The 18,444-nt window shown below is 20.3% G+C and overlaps 3 protein-coding genes across 3 annotated transcripts; 2 read left to right on the top strand and 1 right to left on the bottom strand.

Annotated features, from left to right (window-relative positions):
* Positions 1–258: 258 nt before the first annotated feature.
* PY17X_1414200 (conserved protein, unknown function) lies at positions 259–3,807 on the bottom strand (the record flags this gene model as incomplete). The annotated part of the gene is made up of 1 exon (XM_022957460.1): positions 259–3,807. The coding sequence occupies one exon, from the start codon at positions 3,805–3,807 to the stop codon at positions 259–261; it is 3,549 nt and encodes a 1,182-aa protein (XP_022812849.1).
* A 1,135-nt stretch (positions 3,808–4,942) lies between these two features.
* On the top strand, positions 4,943–6,142 carry PY17X_1414100 (ankyrin-repeat protein, putative; the record flags this gene model as incomplete). The annotated part of the gene is made up of 1 exon (XM_022957459.1): positions 4,943–6,142. The coding sequence occupies one exon, from the start codon at positions 4,943–4,945 to the stop codon at positions 6,140–6,142; it is 1,200 nt and encodes a 399-aa protein (XP_022812848.1).
* Positions 6,143–7,726: 1,584 nt separating this feature from the next.
* On the top strand, positions 7,727–17,757 carry PY17X_1414000 (conserved Plasmodium protein, unknown function; the record flags this gene model as incomplete). The annotated part of the gene is made up of 2 exons (XM_022957457.1): positions 7,727–8,231; positions 8,456–17,757. The coding sequence occupies 2 exons, from the start codon at positions 7,727–7,729 to the stop codon at positions 17,755–17,757; spliced, it is 9,807 nt and encodes a 3,268-aa protein (XP_022812847.1).
* Between the last annotated feature and the right edge of the window lie 687 nt (positions 17,758–18,444).

The raw sequence follows: 18,444 nt of genomic DNA, 5'->3' as shown, positions 1-18,444 counted from the left end.
CATTGAACTTATAGAACGGAAGAAAAATATTTCTTATTAATTTTCCATCAATAAAAAAATAAATGTTCCTTATAAATATGTTATCAACTTATTTACATTATTTTTTTATAGTATATGTTTTATACCAAAAAATAAATTTCACTAAAAGTAAAAAAAAAAAAAAACAAAAAAATAGTATACAATATTGATACAGATGCGCTGATGATATAAATGTGTATTATGGAACATTAAACGAGAGAAAGCAAATATATATAGTGTTCAATTTTTTTTAATAGCCTTAGTTCTGATTTTTAAATACTTTTTTTTATCCTGATTATTGGTAACTCTGTTTGTTTTATTTACTAAATATTTTTTGGTGTTTTCCTGAGGCACGTTTTGTTTTTTATACTTTAAATAATTTGCCTGAGTATTAGTTTTATTTTTGGTATGATTATATACAAGTGTAGAAGGTGTCGATATATTATTTTTATTTATTTTAATTTTAATGTGTGATTCGGTATATGTTTTAAAACGCTCAGCTAAAGCTTTAACATCATATACATTTTTGTCATGAATGTTGCTATTTGTTGATTGCTTTATAAATTCATCCCACATTCCATCATAAAATGACAAAACCACATAATTTTCATGTCTAAAAACTTTATGTTTTAGTTGTATTTCTCCCATAATATATCCACTCGATTTATGAATAGGTGTTGATGGTAATGGATCAATAATAACATTATAATCTTTTAATAAAAACGGGATAATATATAATTGCTTAAATTCAATATTTTTTTCATAATTTAATTTTAGATAATTAAAAACTTCTTCATAAGGCACATTTGAATTATATTGATTATTTATTAACTTTAATTTGTAGTGATAATAAGATGTATTTAATAGATAATGGAAATTTTTTAAAAAATTATTTGTATCATTTTTGTTATTTAATAATGTTTTCGGACTATTGAAATTTATAGCAAATTTTTTAGGCATATTTGTAAAATTATTTAAATCGATATAATTAAATAATATACTACATTTTAATATTTCATATAATAATTCATATTGTTTTTTATTAAATCCTTTAACATCTTCTACAATTCTTTTAATTATAAAAAACCATGATGTTGGACAAAAATAATTTGTTAATAAAAAGCTATATGATAAATATAATAATAATTTTTTATTGCATGTTAATATTATTTTATGAACATCAACAAATTTCCATAAATTAAAATTATGTCTTCCACTAATTCCAAAAGCTAATGATATATCAATTAAACAATTTGGGTCTATATCTGAAAAACTATCTTCTGTTTCATTTGAAGTGTTAGAAATATTACTAATATTATTTTGATTATCATCTTCATTAATTGAGGTTAAATTATTTTCTTGATTCTCTTCATTATTATTTATACTGTTTAATTTTTCATTTAATAAACTTTCTAAATATGTAAACATTTGAGTATAATGATAAGGATGTATACTTAGAGACATTATTATGTTTGATATATTTTGTTGTGTTAATTTATTTTTATTTGTTTTTATTTTTTTTTCAAAAATTTGTATGGTTTTACTTTTTATAACCTCATTTTTAATATATATTAAATATAAATCAAGAATAGATGAAAAACAAGAAATATTATTAATGTGACCATCACAAAATTTGATTATTTCATAAAGTAATGCAGATCTATCTATATATTTATCATTTATCATGTTATTTTTTATATTTTCCATTTTTTCATAATTTTCTAAATTATTTCTTTCCCTATATTGTGTATCTTCTTCATTTATATTTTCATTTGTTTTGTAAGACATTTCGTTATTTTGAAAATTATATTCATTTTCCAAATTGTAAACAGTTTTATCAGAAGGTGTGATACCATGATTCAATGAATTATTAACATGTGACATATTTTCATTCGTATTTTGATTTTGGGGACTATTAAAATGTTCATATTCTTGTTTATTATTTTTCATATTATTATTTGAGCTATTAGAAAATGGGATTTTATTTACCACATCATAAAGATTTAAATAAATACAAGCAAGATTATTTGGAATAATAAGATCATTATCTTTTTTTATTTTATCTATAATTTTGTTAATTATTGATATTTCATTTATATCATTACTAGTATAATATTTACTGTTCATAAGTATTTTCGTATTTTTGAAATAATCAGTTAATAAAATTAGATTTTGTTCATTCATATTATCTATATTATAATATAAGACATTTAAAATTTTTCTATTAAATAATTCGTCATTATTATTTATATATATATTTAATATAAGTAATAATGTTTCGATCGAAAAGTTATTCAAGCTTTTTTCTAAATTGTTCATAATATTTCGATCATAAAAAAAATTCATTTTATGATGAAAATTTTGGATATATTTAAAAACTAAAAGAAGTTCATTATTTTCTGTAATAGTTTCATTACTATTATAACTATATTTTTTATAATTTGGTAATGTATTTAATAAATCAGATTGTAAAACATTGATGGTGGTACTATTTTGTTTATTAAATGTTATGGGGTTTAACTGATTTAATGAATTTGAATTATTTATAATCATATCAGGATATTTGTTATAATGTTCTTCATTATATTTATAATTTTGTGAATTTGATACTGCTTCTATGTTTGGTCCTTTATAGTTATTATTTAAATTGGAATCAAATAAAATATTTTTATATAGGTATTTATCATTTTCTTTAGAAATTGTCGAAGTTGCATAAAATTTATGACCATTATTATTATAACTATTTTTAAATTTTTCATCAATAACATATACAAAAAAAGAATCAGGTTCTTTCAAATAAGAATTTTTATAAAAAGTGTTTATTATATAAAATATTTGAGCAACTTTTAAAGAATCTAATTTGTCTATATGCAAATAAAATTGTTCTTGTAGTAATTCCATAGTATCCTGACTTAGTGGATAATTTAGATAATATAAATATTTATACAAATTAAATATGTCATGTTCATTAATAAAAGAAATGTATTTTATTATATATTTGCTTATATTTATAAAATACTCTTCAAAATAGTTTTTTAATTTTTTTGATACATTCTTACTAGTAATACTATTATTATTTAAATTGTTGATAATTATCAAATTGTCTAAATTGTTCTGTGAACTTTTTTTTAAAAATATATTACACAAATTTTTTAAAACATCTAATATGACACTAATAGTTATATTATCATTTCGTAGTTTGCTCAAAATTTTATTTATTCTGATTTTATCACCTTCTGATTTATGAGAAATGTCTAAATAATCATGAAGTTTATTAATATATATATTTGTATTATTCATATTTCCATTATTATTATTATTATTATTTGAATTTAATTTCCCCTTTATTCCATTATTTAACAATATTTTACTACTCCCCCCAAGGAGTGTATTTTCACTTTCATTCACATTTGCTAACATTTTATTATTTTTTATATTGATAAAACTATTTATTGTATAATTTCTTTTGCCATTTTGTTTATTCAAGTAAAATTTGCTATTTTCTTCTTCTTTTCCATCTCTTTTTATTCTCATATTCAATAAATGTTCATTACCATTGTTACCATTTGAATTTACATCTTTCACGTTATTTTTAATGTTATCTGATGTATTCAAATCTGTTTTATTTGTGACGTTACTCACATTACTGCTTGCGATATTTCGCTTGAATATTTTTGCATTTTCCTGTGCATTTTTTTTTTCAATCTCAATGTTTCGAGGATTTTTTATTTGCTGAAAAAATGTTATATTTCGTTTCACCTTAAGAAATGGCGCCCTTGATGAAATCATCTCCAAAATAAGTTTTAGATCACAAGTTGAGGGAAAGCAAAGAGTGGGAATATATAAAAAGTTATATGAAAGCAATCGCAAAAAATGTGCAAAAAAAATTGTATAAAAAATAAATAGTACATTAAATTTTTAATGCAAATTGTTAGTAAGAGTGATAAGCATTTTCAAAAACTTTGGGGTGTGAAAAAAATTCTCCATGTGACCAGCACTAAATATCTGCCTTTTTATACATTTTGAAGAATTTCACCATATATTCAAAGCTAATTAAAAGCACAATTATGTATATATATAGAGAGAGATAATATCAAAACACTATATATAAATATATCTATGTAACTATGTTTGTTCAATATATATACACTGTGAATAAAATAAATACCTAACAGGTATTTGGCAATATAATAAAAAAAATACCTACATAAAACTATGGCTTATTCAAATTTTCACAAATAACATGGAATAGTATATAAGGCAGTTAATATTTCTATATTAAAAAAATAATATATATATAAATAAAATAAAATTTTGTCGCAATATGCTACATACAAAAAGATAATAAATATACACGTGCATATAACATTATGTTTGAAAAAAAATTATACAAGTTTAATAATTCCTATGAATTTTTCAAAACCGGAGAATGGATATTTAATATGCTATAACTTAAAAAAAATTTTAAATGGTTAATAAATATATATGCATAATGAATGAAAATAGGGAGTATTACTAATATTTTCCGTTTATTTTTTTAACATATTTTTTTTGTCATTTTTATTGGGTACTATATTTGATTATATTTTTTTACACGCTCATATCATCATACAATTTATGAATACACGTTTCCCGTGCTTGCATTTTGTTTTATTTCGTTTTATTTTGTTTTATTCTGTTTTATTCTGTTTTACTTTGTTTTATTTTGTATTTTATTTATGATTTTTTTTTTTCTATTTTTTTAAAAATTATTATTGAGCATGGCTTTATGATAATTTATTTTTTATTACACAGGGGAGGAAAAAAGAAAGTTATAGCATAATTATGTATTATTCTGCTTTCATTCTGTTCTCATTTTGTTTTCATTTTGGGATATTTTGAGATAACTCGAATAATTACATTGGCCCTTTTAGTTGTCTTTAAAATGAGTTCTAAGATATGGAAAATTATAGTGAAAGATGATTTGGCTAAATTTGAAAAATTTTTAAAAGAAGAAGATGTGAATTTAAACGAATATAACAAAGAAGGGTTGACTTTGCTATTATATGGCATTGAAAAGGGGAGCATTGAATGTTGTAACTATTTAATAAATGATAGAAATGTAAATATATTTTTAAAAGATAAAAAGACCAAAGAAAATGCATTGATGAAATGTATGGTTATTGGGAACGATATAATTAATATAAGTAAGCTATTAATTGAAAAAAATATTAATGTGAATGAAAAAAACAGAGATGGTAAAACTAGTTTGCATATAGCTTGCGAACATAATTATTTAAAAGGCATTGAATTGTTATTAAAAAATAAAGCTGATATAAATTCAACAGATAGCCAAAATAATACACCATTAATAACATCCATCAAAAGAAGCAATGAAGAGGCTGCTCGATTACTAATTGAAAATAATGCAGATATTAATATAAAGGACAAAAATTTGAATTCAGTTTTACATATTTGTGCTAAAGAACATTTATGTAATGTAGCTCAATTAATACTAGAAACAAAAAAAGTAGATATAAAAAATTGTCTAAATAAAGAAAATAATTCGCCTTTACATATTGCAGCTAAAGAAAACTTGAAAAATTTGTGTGATTTATTTTTAAAATACAATTTTGATGAAACATTAAAAAATAATAATAATGAAACATATAATGATATTTTAAAAAAACATGAAGAAAATGCTGCCCATAAAAATGAAGAAAAAGAAAATGTATATAAAGAAAAAGAATTACGAAAAAGAAAAAATTATGAACAGGAAATGTTAAAAACGGACGTATCTAATTTTTTAAAATTATACAATTTAGAAAGTTTAGCTTCAAAATTTTACAAGCACAATTACATATATGTTGATCAAGCTTTCTTACAAATTCAAACTATTGCCCTAAAAAAAATGAACATAAGTAAAGACGAAAGGAAATTATTTTACGAGGCCATTGATAAATATTATGAACAAAATGAAAAAGAGAAAAATGAAAAAGATTTGGAATATCAACGACTATTAGAAGAACAAAAAAAAACAAAAATATTAAAATATGTTGCTCATGTCGTATTGCTTATATTCATTTTTCTGTTTATATATAGTATAGTTATATCGGTAAAACGGCGTGGGCAAATATTTTTTTAAATTATCATATAAAAAAGCAAAGAAAAATATGAGATATCAAAAACAAAATAGTAAAACCATGTAATACCATCTTTCGATTTATAATTTATGTTGTAGAAACAATTTGCTCATATAAGTTTATAATCCTTATTCCCATTTTTTTATTATTTTAGAAAAATCAAAAATATGCAATAATGCAATTACACATTTTTTATTAATCCTTTTATAAAGCATATATATATTCATATTCTTTTACGCTAATTCATATTTTTTTTTTTTTCGTTATTTGGTTATTCATTTAAAACATAATTATTATTATTTCTCTTTTTATTATGTTTTGTCTAATTATTAAATACGCTTATAAATATGGTATGCCATAACAAACTTTAACATTTTTAAGTGTAATTTATTTATGTATATAAAGTTTTTTTTCGTTTAAAAATATTTTATTACAAAATATACATTGCTACCGACTTTGTGTAATAGGTGATAAGTTGACATTCATAAAAGATGGAAAAGAATAAATTATTAGCACAATATATCACACAAATGTGATAAATTAAAATTTTTAATTTTACTTTGTTTTTGAGTAAAAAATCGTTTTTTTGTATCGTTACATATATATTGTTTTATTATAAGCATTATATGTATTATTGATTTTATAAAATTTGCTAATAAATCATACAATTTGAATTAATATTAAGCTGACATAAATTAGTTTTGTTTATTCATTTTTAGCTATTTTAAATCGTCTATCTATTTTTATAACATGTGAATAATATAATTAAAATATATAATCCTTAAAAGGTACACATTTTTATTTAAAACATATTTTTTATGTTTAAACACAATATTATGATAAAATATTTATTTATTATGTAAATAAATGGAAAGTAGTGACTTTGTTGGTTTGGTATATAATTTAGGATATTCTATATTACTTTATTTTCTATACATTTTTTTTTCTTCTTAACATTTGAATATATCACATTTTTTAAATGAATAAAACTTTAAATAAATATTTTACAAAATATTTTTTATTATAATATAATAATTCAAGGGAATTATTCTTATTTAACATGTAATTATTTCAATACCAATTTATTTATTTGGGATATATGCAATATTTCATATAAACGCATACACAATATATTATATACATACATGCATACATACATATTTATTTATTTAGTAAATTAATTTTTGTAATAAGTTTATACAACATTTTCAAATTATTATATTTAAATTCTCTTTTTTTATTTTTTTTCTATGAATATTGAATTATAAAAGTATTTCAAAATGTATTTTCCCATTTTTGAGTATTTACAAGTTTTGATATTTTGTCATAATACTATGTAAGAATATTTCGAATATTAAATTATTATTTTCATAACTATATAAGCGTGTATAATACATATATATATATACAATAGTACCAGTATGGAATCTTAAGTTTCCGATTTTATAAATATAATCTTAGCCATTAACGGTCTAAGTTATTTTGTTTCTACAATTTGATAATACGCCAACTCAATTAAGCTTGCATATATAATTTATCAATTTTTTTGATAATAAAAAATATTAAAAAGGTGAAATAGACTAAAAATGGATTTAAACCCTAACTCCTTAAAAATGGATAAGAAGTATATCAATAACTATAACAGTTTAGAAAAAAATTATTATTTTATGATAAAAGAGTATGAAACTATAACAAGTTCAAGAAGCAATATTGCAAATTTTAGGATAATAAAAAATTTGTTAATCATAAATAGTATAATAGATGAAGTGAAAAAAAAACACCTTATCGAAATTTTTGAAAATTTGGATAAAAACTTAGTATTAATATTAAAAAAAAATAACCACAATTTTATTTTAAAACTATTAAAAATATGGTATATAAAACTTTATACATGCACAGACTATAATATCAATAAGCATTTCAATGAAATATTAGAGATCATTTTTTATAAAAATTTATCTAATTCCCTTTCCGAATCAAAAATCATATATGAAAACTTATCAAAAAATATAATTTTGCTAACTTCTTTAGTTTTGTCTAAATTCAAATCAGCGATAATCCCTCACATTCCCTCCTTGATCGAATACTCAAGTAATGAAAACAAATATGTATAGTAAAAGATGCATAGTAAAAGGTGTATAAATACATTTCTGTGTCCTTGTGTATATGTTACATACTTATGGCCATATAAAATGTGTTCTCCAAATATGTGGGCATAACAAAATATACTTGTTTTTATTACGATTTGTTTGCATGATAATTCCTATTTTGTATTACATTTTCACACACAATTAACATTATTATTTTTTTTTTAGAAAAGGTAAAACGATCAAACAATGGAGAATTGAAATATTTTTATTTTTCGTGTATGAATAAAATAATAAAAACGTTACCAATAAGTTATTTAGACAGTGAAAAAATATATAAGTTTATGAAAAGAGAAATAAGTGATAAGGAAGAATTAAGTCAAAGTAAAATAATAAAATGCCTCAGAAATATTTTTATAGTTCATCCTGAATATTCTATTATAGAATATGAATATTTTATAAGTTATATAATTGATAGTATAAATTTTAATAAATATAAAAATATAATAAATGTTAAATATATTATTAAATTAGCTAGTGTTATATTCAGTAATTTGGTTAATATAAAATACAATAAAAGTAATAATTTATTATTAACTAAAAATAGTGCAAAAGAAAATATTGATAGTATAGAGATTATACCTGAAGTAGTAAACAATAAATTTTATGATAAAAATAAAGATTATTATTCTAAGGAAAATAAAAGAAATGAGCATGATGATGAAAAAAAAAAGACATATTTTTTTACAGATATTTTAAAAATAGCAACAGATGAAATTATTTCAAAAATAAATAAAATAAAAGTAGAAGAAAAAGATGACCAAAATTATGTTAATCCCGAAAATATTAATGGGTTTTTCTTTCAAAATAATAAACAATTTAATAAAAAAATTGTAAAAAAAAGAAAGAGTCCTTTGTCTATTTATAATTTCCAATCATTCATTAATTATTTCAAAAATATTATATTAAATATTTTTTCAGACACTTATCATGATTATACATGGGTAAAGAAGTTATTTTTTTTAAAAGTCCTCGAAAAACATAATTATTTCGATGAAGTAGTATTATATAGTTTTCTTAACGCAGACAATATTAATCGAAAATATCGAAAATATCGAAAAACACAATTTAATAAATATGAGTTTTTCAAAGCACAAAAAAACCCAGAAAAATCATCATCTTATTCCTCTACAAATGTTAATCAAGATAATTTTATAAATCATTTGTTAGAAATAGATTATAAGTTTATGATGTATAGAGAAGAAATAAATTGTGATGAATTAAATGTAGCACCTTCTGAAGATAAACGAGTTTTAAAAATATATAACTCTTTGATTCATAATACTTTATTGAGAATAATTTTACTTGAATGCTTTAAAAATGTATTATTTTGTTCTAAAAAATTTTCTGAAAAATCAATAATAAAAATTATAAAATATTTTATCAGCCTTATAGACACTGTCTGTTCAAATTGTGCAAAAAAAAAAAACATAAAATCCCCTTTATATACAAATAATATTTCAAACTGTTTTGAAATAAAGCATTTGATATTTTATTCAACAAAAATAATAAAACAATTAATTAATCACAGAAAAAAAGACACTTATACAATAACAAAAGAAAAAAAAAAAAAGTTACAACGAAATGAGAAATGTAAAAATCGATATAATCAAAAATATGAAAATAATTCGAAAAACTTTTGTGATGAAACTAGCGACGATAATATATTTATAAGCCGAAAAAATGGAACCCCAAATAAATACATTAATAAGCAATACAACAATTTAGATGATGAAAAAAGTAAAGATGTGCTTGTAAATGAAAGAAATGACTCTTTATGCAATTCTCCTTGCGTTAATAAAACAAATTTAGAAACACAAAATATAGGTAAAGATGGGAAATGCCATTATAGTACTCATGCCAATGAAGAAAATAGTAATTGTAAGAAAGGTGCTAAAGAAAATTACGAAAATGATAATGATTTAAAAGGAAAAATAAATAGTGATATATATATGAAAAAGTGCGATGAAGAAGATAAAGGGATAATGAAAAGAGAGGCTATGGAAAATAATAATGATGTAGATGAAGAGAATGAAGAAATAGAAAAACAATCGCTTGAAGATTTAAAGATCCGTATTTTTTTAGAAAGTCAAATAAAGAATTATCTTATATTAAATAACAACGTAGCAAGCGATGTAAATGAAAGAAAAAAAAATAACATCATATTAAAAGTTTTAATAATTTTATACAATGAAATTATAATAAATGATAATATTGAAAAAGAAAAATATCGAAAGTATGAAAAAATTATTAAAAATATAATAAATAACATGAACGGTATACATATTGATATAGATATAGTAAGATATATTATAAATTTATTTCTAAATATTTTTCTAAAATTCCCATATTATATATATAATTTAATATCACTATTAGTTAATTATATAACTATAATTAATGCAAATTTTATGACATCCTTAACATTAGATACATTTGATGATGTGGAAAAACAAGTCAGTATTCTTATAATAAGTTCAGTTACATTAAAAAAAATTATCTATCAATCTATATCATTTTATAAAATATATCATTTAGACAATTTAATAGTGTCTATATTTGACATATGTAAATTATTTCTTTCAAAAATTCAAGTACATCCATTAAAAACGATAAATGAATTAAGGAGAATTATATCATATTCATTAATTCATTCTATAGTTTTCATTATAATCAATCAAGTAATTTCCACTGAATATAATAATAAGTATTTTGATGAATATATGGTAGAGGAAACAAATGTTGCTAAAACAAAAAGTTTAGAAATAAATAATCCTGTTTTTAGAAACTCTTTTTCAAGTTGTAATAATATAAAATGCTATTGGGTTATTTATCAAATACTATATGGCAATGCTATTTTTCGTCTTTTAATTGATATACTAAATGAAATGATGAGTGAGATTGATAAAGATCGAATAGAGTGTTTTATTAAATCTTATGAAGAGCAAATTAAAAAAAAAAAAATGAATTCTTTGAATTTTTTTCTTGTAGATAATTTATTTATTTTAGTGTACATTTTGAAAATTATTTATATATTTTTATCATCTGAAATTGTTACATTTCTTTTTTTTGGTCATATATACAAAATAGTAAATACTTTATTTGAATTATTTTATAAATTTCATCATATCACTGAAGAATATAACAATAGTGATAATTTGGAAGAAGAGGGTATTGAAGAAAATAATGATAAATCTACATCTAAAAATGAAGACGATGAAGATACCAAAAAAATAAAAAAATATTTGAGTACAAATGGAGTAATTCAAAAAATGGAGAAAAAAATTTATAATAAAAATGCAATTTCTAAAAAAAAAGAAATAAAAATGTTTTACTTCTATGAATATGGTTTTACACAAATGTGTAGGTTGGTAAATATTGAAAACATTCTTCTAATATTTGGCATATATTTAATAAAAATTATATACAAAATTACAATTTTTATAAAGTATCAAAAATTTGGAATAAACTTAACCCAAGAAAAGGAAATGAAGGAAAAAGACGCCGATATTAATATACAAACTGAAAAAGAGTTGAATAACTATGAAATAACCAAAGGAAATATGGTAAATTCTTCTAAATCAAATGCTATAAATAATTTTAGTGAGAATATTGACAAATTAAATTACCCCAAAACAGGGTCTTTGGAATATAATGAAAAGGAAAAGGAATTAATGAACATAAATGAAGCCATAGCAAAAGTAAAGGACAATGAAAAGGTCTATTTTGATTTTTTCTTAAACTATATGATTAATTTTGTAAAAAATAAAGATAAGAACGATTTTAGCAATTTGATAATAAATATATTGAAAAAAGAACAAATTAAATGCAAAAAAAATAAGAAGAAAACACAAAATGAAATTCCAAACGATTATAATAACAAATTTTTCTTATTACATGAAAATATAGAAAAGTTAGACATATTAAATATTTTATCAAACAATTACGATACATATTACAAATTGACATTAATTAATATAATTGAAATACTCGAATTATATTTAAAAAAATATAATTTTTTCATGAAAATTATTAAAAACATATCTAGATGTATTTTAAATGTTGATTTAAACAGAAACGAAGTAATGGTTTATTTATTAATACTCGACAAATTTTTAAAAAATAAAATGCATAATAAAAGTAAGGTCAAATTATTTAAGCATATATTACCTATAATTAAATTATTAAATAAAATGAATAACAACAATGGTTTATTGAATGTCTTAATCATAAAAATTATGGGATATTTTATTAGTCGTAATAATATTGAAATAAATTCATATATTATAAATTTGTCTATAAAGCTATACAACTTTTTTTCGAAACACATGACTAAGGAGAACAATTTATATGTTATCTTTTCCTTTTTAATTAATAATATAATTTTATCCTACTTTAAAATAAATAGTAAAAAAAATGCCACAAACGAGAAATCAATAAATTATTATCAACCTTTTATCCTTGGAAATAGAAATACTAATATAGAAAAATATATAAACATAAATAATAATGATAAGATTACGAATAATAATGATAAGATTACGAATAATAATGATAAGATTACGAATAATAATGATAAAATTACGAATAATAATGATAAAATTACGAATAATAATGATAAAATTACGAATAATAATGATAAAATTACGAATAATAATGATAAGATTACGAATAATAATTCAATTCTTGATATTCCTTTTTTAAATATTTCATCTATTATAAAAAAAAATGAAAAAGAATTTATTTTTAAGCTCGACATTTCTAACATAAAACATTGCACTACTACTTCTTCAGTGCACATTTGTTCAAATGATTTAACAGCAAACTCGAGGAAAAATAAAAAAACAAAGAAAGGGGAGAAAAAAAAACTTTTTATTGAGCAAAATAAAAATCGAAAACAAATTGATAAAAAGATAAAGACAGAAAATGAAGGGAATAATAATGGCAGCATGGTATTAGATGAACAAGAAAATAACAAAAATGTATTAATTAATGAAAAAAAAACTATTTTCAAACTATTTGATATTTTCCTAAATATGCTAAAAATAATTCCACAAGAAAAAAATATATTTATCTACGTTTTAAGAAATTTTAATTTGGTGATAAAAAAATCAAACGGAAAAATTAGTATAGACAGAATAAAAGGTTGTTTAGACATAATTCTGGCATATATATTGAAAAATGAAAATATGGATATTTACAATTTTAAAATTAAGAAAGCCAAATGGGTATTGGTGTTTTTCAACAATTTAATGAGGGTTCTTAAAAAGAGGAACAAATGGGATAACATAAAATGGAAAAAGAAAAAAATCAATGAAACGGTAAAGAATGATACAAATGAAAATTATAAAAAGATTGCAAAACGTGTTAGAAAAAGTAAAAAATATTATGAAGAAATAGAAAAACAAATCTTTACAATTTTTGAAATAATGCTTAATTCTTATGAAAAAAAAATCAACAACAAATTTTTTAAGACAATTAATAGCTTATTTGATTTGTACAAAAAAAGTAAGATGGAAAAGTTTATGGACAAAATATCTATTCTCATACAAAAGAATATTTTTATTTCTAATAAAACTAAATTAATAAAAAATGCAAGCATATGCTTACTAAAACTGGTGAAGAAAAAGATATATATTCCTATGCATGAAAACTTTGATTATTATATTATAGCTCTTTACAATTTTTTTATTAATGATGATGATAATGACATAAAAATGATAAAGAAATGTTTGTTTAATATATTAAAATTTAGAATACTTAAATATTCGTTTTTTAACGTTAAGGAATGGATAAATTTATTTGAAAATGTGTTAAATTCTAAAAATATAATTCATTATGATATAAAAAAATATGACTTTGAAAATACTGAATATGATAAAAGTGATTATAACAAAAATTTGGATGATACAAAACACGAAAAGGAAAATAATTTATTAACAAATGAACAAGTATTAAATGAGAACAAAAAAAAAAACTCTATTTTTTACACATCTATATTCAGTGAAAATTTTTACTTTAACACTCATATAGATTTCTTGGATGAAAATTATATAAAAAGAAATTTAAATAATAAAAAATCATTATATTTCAACATATTTGGAACAATGAATATTCATTATACATTTTCTTATCAAACTAAATTATTTGTTATGAAATTATTATTATTTTTTTTGGAAACAATAACATATTCACGCTATAGTTACATTCATAATGATCCATATTATTCGAATTATTTGAAAAAGCGTCTTAAAGAAATTATAATTTATAAGGATTGTCAAAATAAATTATCATCGCATGTTAAGGAAATAAAAATGGTTACAAAAATGAATCAGAATACAGAATTTCCTGTTGATACAAACAATTTTAATGAAACAATAAATGACCTTTCCTCTAATGGTAGTGTTGGGCTTTTTCGAAACTCTAGACAAATTAGTAGTGAAAAAAATAATCTTCGACATAAAAGCCAAGATAGTGATAGTGATTGTGTTGATAATAGCATAATTAAAAAACATTTTAGCTATAACGACGAAAAAAAATACACAAAAAATTATAGTAATATATATGAAAATAAAAAATTTCATGCTAAGAATAAGGATGAAATGATAAAAAAACTTGAAAATATTGAACACATTATTGAGATAAGAGAATGTTTGAGCAATTCCCAAATTATAGATAAAGGAAATTTAAAAAAAAATATGAATATTGAAAAAATTATTGATAAATTTTCATTATATGATAATTTTGAGGTATTACTAAAAGTTATATTACATAATATAAATTATGGAATAAAGTTTTATAAATTGTCTAAACTTGCTATGAAAGTATTAATTGTTTATTTAAACATTTTCAAATTTTCTAAAATCATTATTGATGAATTATCTACTAATAATGAGATTCTTTTATTGCAAAATTATGAAATAAATATTTTGGCTTCTTTAAAAACATATTTCGAATCATTTAAATATATATATATTAATGATAATAACAATTATGAAGATGTAAATAGTACCAAAAAAAATGTTGAAGCTCAGCAATTTTCTCATTTCTTTTTATATCCATTATTTGATATATATAATTTATTTTTATTTCTCAATGATATAAAATTGTGTAATTCTAACACTAAACTTATAAAATATTTTTTCCACTTTGCAATAAAAGATAGTACAAATAAAATCAGTACTTCATTTGGAAATAACTGGAGCTGGGAAAGTGGAAATACCAACAGTAATGGTTGTCAAAGTAATAATGATAATTATTCTGAAGGACTTACCGAAATAATAAAAAGTGTTAATAAATTAATGAACAAAAAAAATATAAATTCATCGCTATTTTTTTCCGAATTTGATGCATGTGTGTATTTTCTATTTATTTATAAATCATTTTGTTATTATATTATAAATAATGAAGAGGCTCAAAATAATTTAACAAATTTTAACATGAATTTTGTTATAAAAAATCTTAGCTATATTTTATACGATACTATGATTTTGTATTTATGGTCATCAGAAGATAATAATAGTAATGGGCAAAATGAAAAGAATTTTAATTTTATTCATAATTTTTTTACATGTGTAAATGAAAAGGCTCGATCTTTATCTCTTTTTTACTTTTCTGCATTTCCAATTATTATTAAATTTTTAAATGTAGTAAGGAAGAAAATAATATTGGACAAAAAGTATTATTTTTTTTTCAGAACATTTATTTTGTTTATACTTTATATTTTGAAGGAATGTATAAAAAATATAAATGAAAAAACACGAGAAATATATTTTTCCTTTATTTTTAATTACTTAATTATGATTGGATGGTTTGAAGATGAATATATTAATGAAGTAAATGAAATTTCATCGAAAAATTGTTTATCAACAGAAAGTAACCAAAACAATGATCCGAATTATGCTAGTAAGAATAATAATATAAATGAAGAAAAATTAAATAAATGTATTTATAAAAATGAACAAAATGATAAATGTAATAACGATGAGTCTAACAGTGAAAATATCAAAAATAATTGTCACAAAAATATTAATAGTCTTGAAGAAATGAAAAAAAATACATTTTTAAGGACTGTATTACACTATATATTAAAATATACAGTTGCTTATATAAATGAGAATAACTTACATATAGTATTAGAATTTATATCAGGGGTTCATAATAATATTATAGAAAATAAAATTGGAAAAAGAGATAAAGTGGTAATATATAAAGTATACACCCTAAGTATATATGTTGTGAGCAAATTTTTAAATAATAAAAATATTAATAATGTAGAAAATGCAAACTTATTATGGAATATATTTTTAAATTGTTATATTATTTTAAACGAAATAAATGGTAGTAATTTTAAAGACAAAATTATATTATTGTTACAAAAACTATTTTTAGAAAAAATTAATTTATTATTAGACGAAAAATTATTAAGTAAGTTATTAAAATTATTTTTTCATTATTCTTCAATAAATAATATAAATAATTACTTAACAAAAATAAAACAAAATTATAATGAACGTATTATAGACTTTTTGAAAAAAGAAGATTTAAAAAAATTAAAATTGGAATATATAAAAATAATTGTTTTTATACACTTTGTTAGCTCTACTGATATAATGGACGATACATATAAGTCCTATTATGACAAGCAAATTTTGGATTTGTTTATATTAATTTTGAAAATAATGAAAAGTATGTATTTTTATGGAACAGCATACAACGAAATCAACAGTATTAGCAATAGCCCTTGTAATAAAATAAATGATAAAGATATAGACATCAAACTTTTACATATAAATAATAATAGAAAACATATTATTATATCCTCAATAAATATTATACAAAATATTTTATCTTTAATAAAAAATAATAAAGAATCATTTATTTTTTATTTTATATGTAATGTGATAAAAAATGGAATGATGCCTATATTTATAACAAATTATTCAATAAACAACATTTCACAAAATAGTTTAATATCAAGCAATTCTTATATAGAAGACGTTATTTGTTATTCAATAAAAGTATTAAAAACATTTTTTGATGTATTTTTTAGTAATTTAGATATAACAAATAAAATGTTAATTCCATTTATAACCTTTATTTATAAAGTTATAGATTTGTGCAAAAGGGAAAATATTGTAATAACAAAAAGTTATTTAATATATGAAACGAATCAGGAAAAATATTGGGATATTTTAGAACACCAAAACGAAGAAATAAATAATTTTACAAAATATGAAATATATATTGCTGATAATAATATGACCTTATATTTTAAAGAATCAATTAACATTTTTAGAAATATAGCATTTAAAAATCCAGAATTCTTTAAAGACATTCTTTCCCTTATAAATGCAAAAGAAAAATTACTCATATATAATTTGATAAAGGAATCTATTGATTTAGAAAAACAAAATGAACAAAAGGACAAAAGCGTTGGTGAGAAATTAGATTTTAGTTTTGTAAATTAATGGGACTAACTTAACAAAAAACGAAGGAAATAAACAAAATGCCAAAATGATATATATCGTATCATTATTGTTTATTCCCATTTTAAGCGATTCAAATATGTTTCTTTTTTTTTTGTCACTATAAATATTGGGATGTTTTTTCTAAAATGTGTATATATATACATACATATAGATAAGATGCATGAATATTTTTTTTGTTATATTTTTTAGTAACATTTTCTAACTATCAATTCTTTGTAATATAATAGTTATCATTTTTATTTTCAATACGTAATAAGTCCGTCACTAAAAATTGCAAGGAATAAATAAAAAAATATGCAATTGTTTTGTGAATATATGTGGTGATTTTGTTATTTTTTTCTACAGAATGAAATAAATTTTTTTACCAATCTTGAAAAAATAAAATGGTAAAAATCAATGTACCAACCACATTCATTTACTTTTTCCAGGAACCGTTGGCAAAATAAATTAAAATAAAATAATATACTTATATATAATATTTTTCTATACGTGGAAACCTGAACAATAGTGCTTATGTTAGCAACAATTTTTGTATATGTTATTTATTCGTAAACTTATTTGCATATATATTTATTTTCCTATATATTTATTTTCCTACATATTTATTTTCCTATATATTTATTTTCCTACATATTTATTTTCCTACATATTTTATTATATTCTTTA

This window comes from Plasmodium yoelii (genome assembly GCF_900002385.2).
Source record: "Plasmodium yoelii strain 17X genome assembly, chromosome: 14".
Lineage (NCBI taxonomy): Eukaryota > Apicomplexa > Aconoidasida > Haemosporida > Plasmodiidae > Plasmodium > Plasmodium yoelii.
This window is presented reverse-complemented; position numbering and strand designations above follow the sequence as displayed.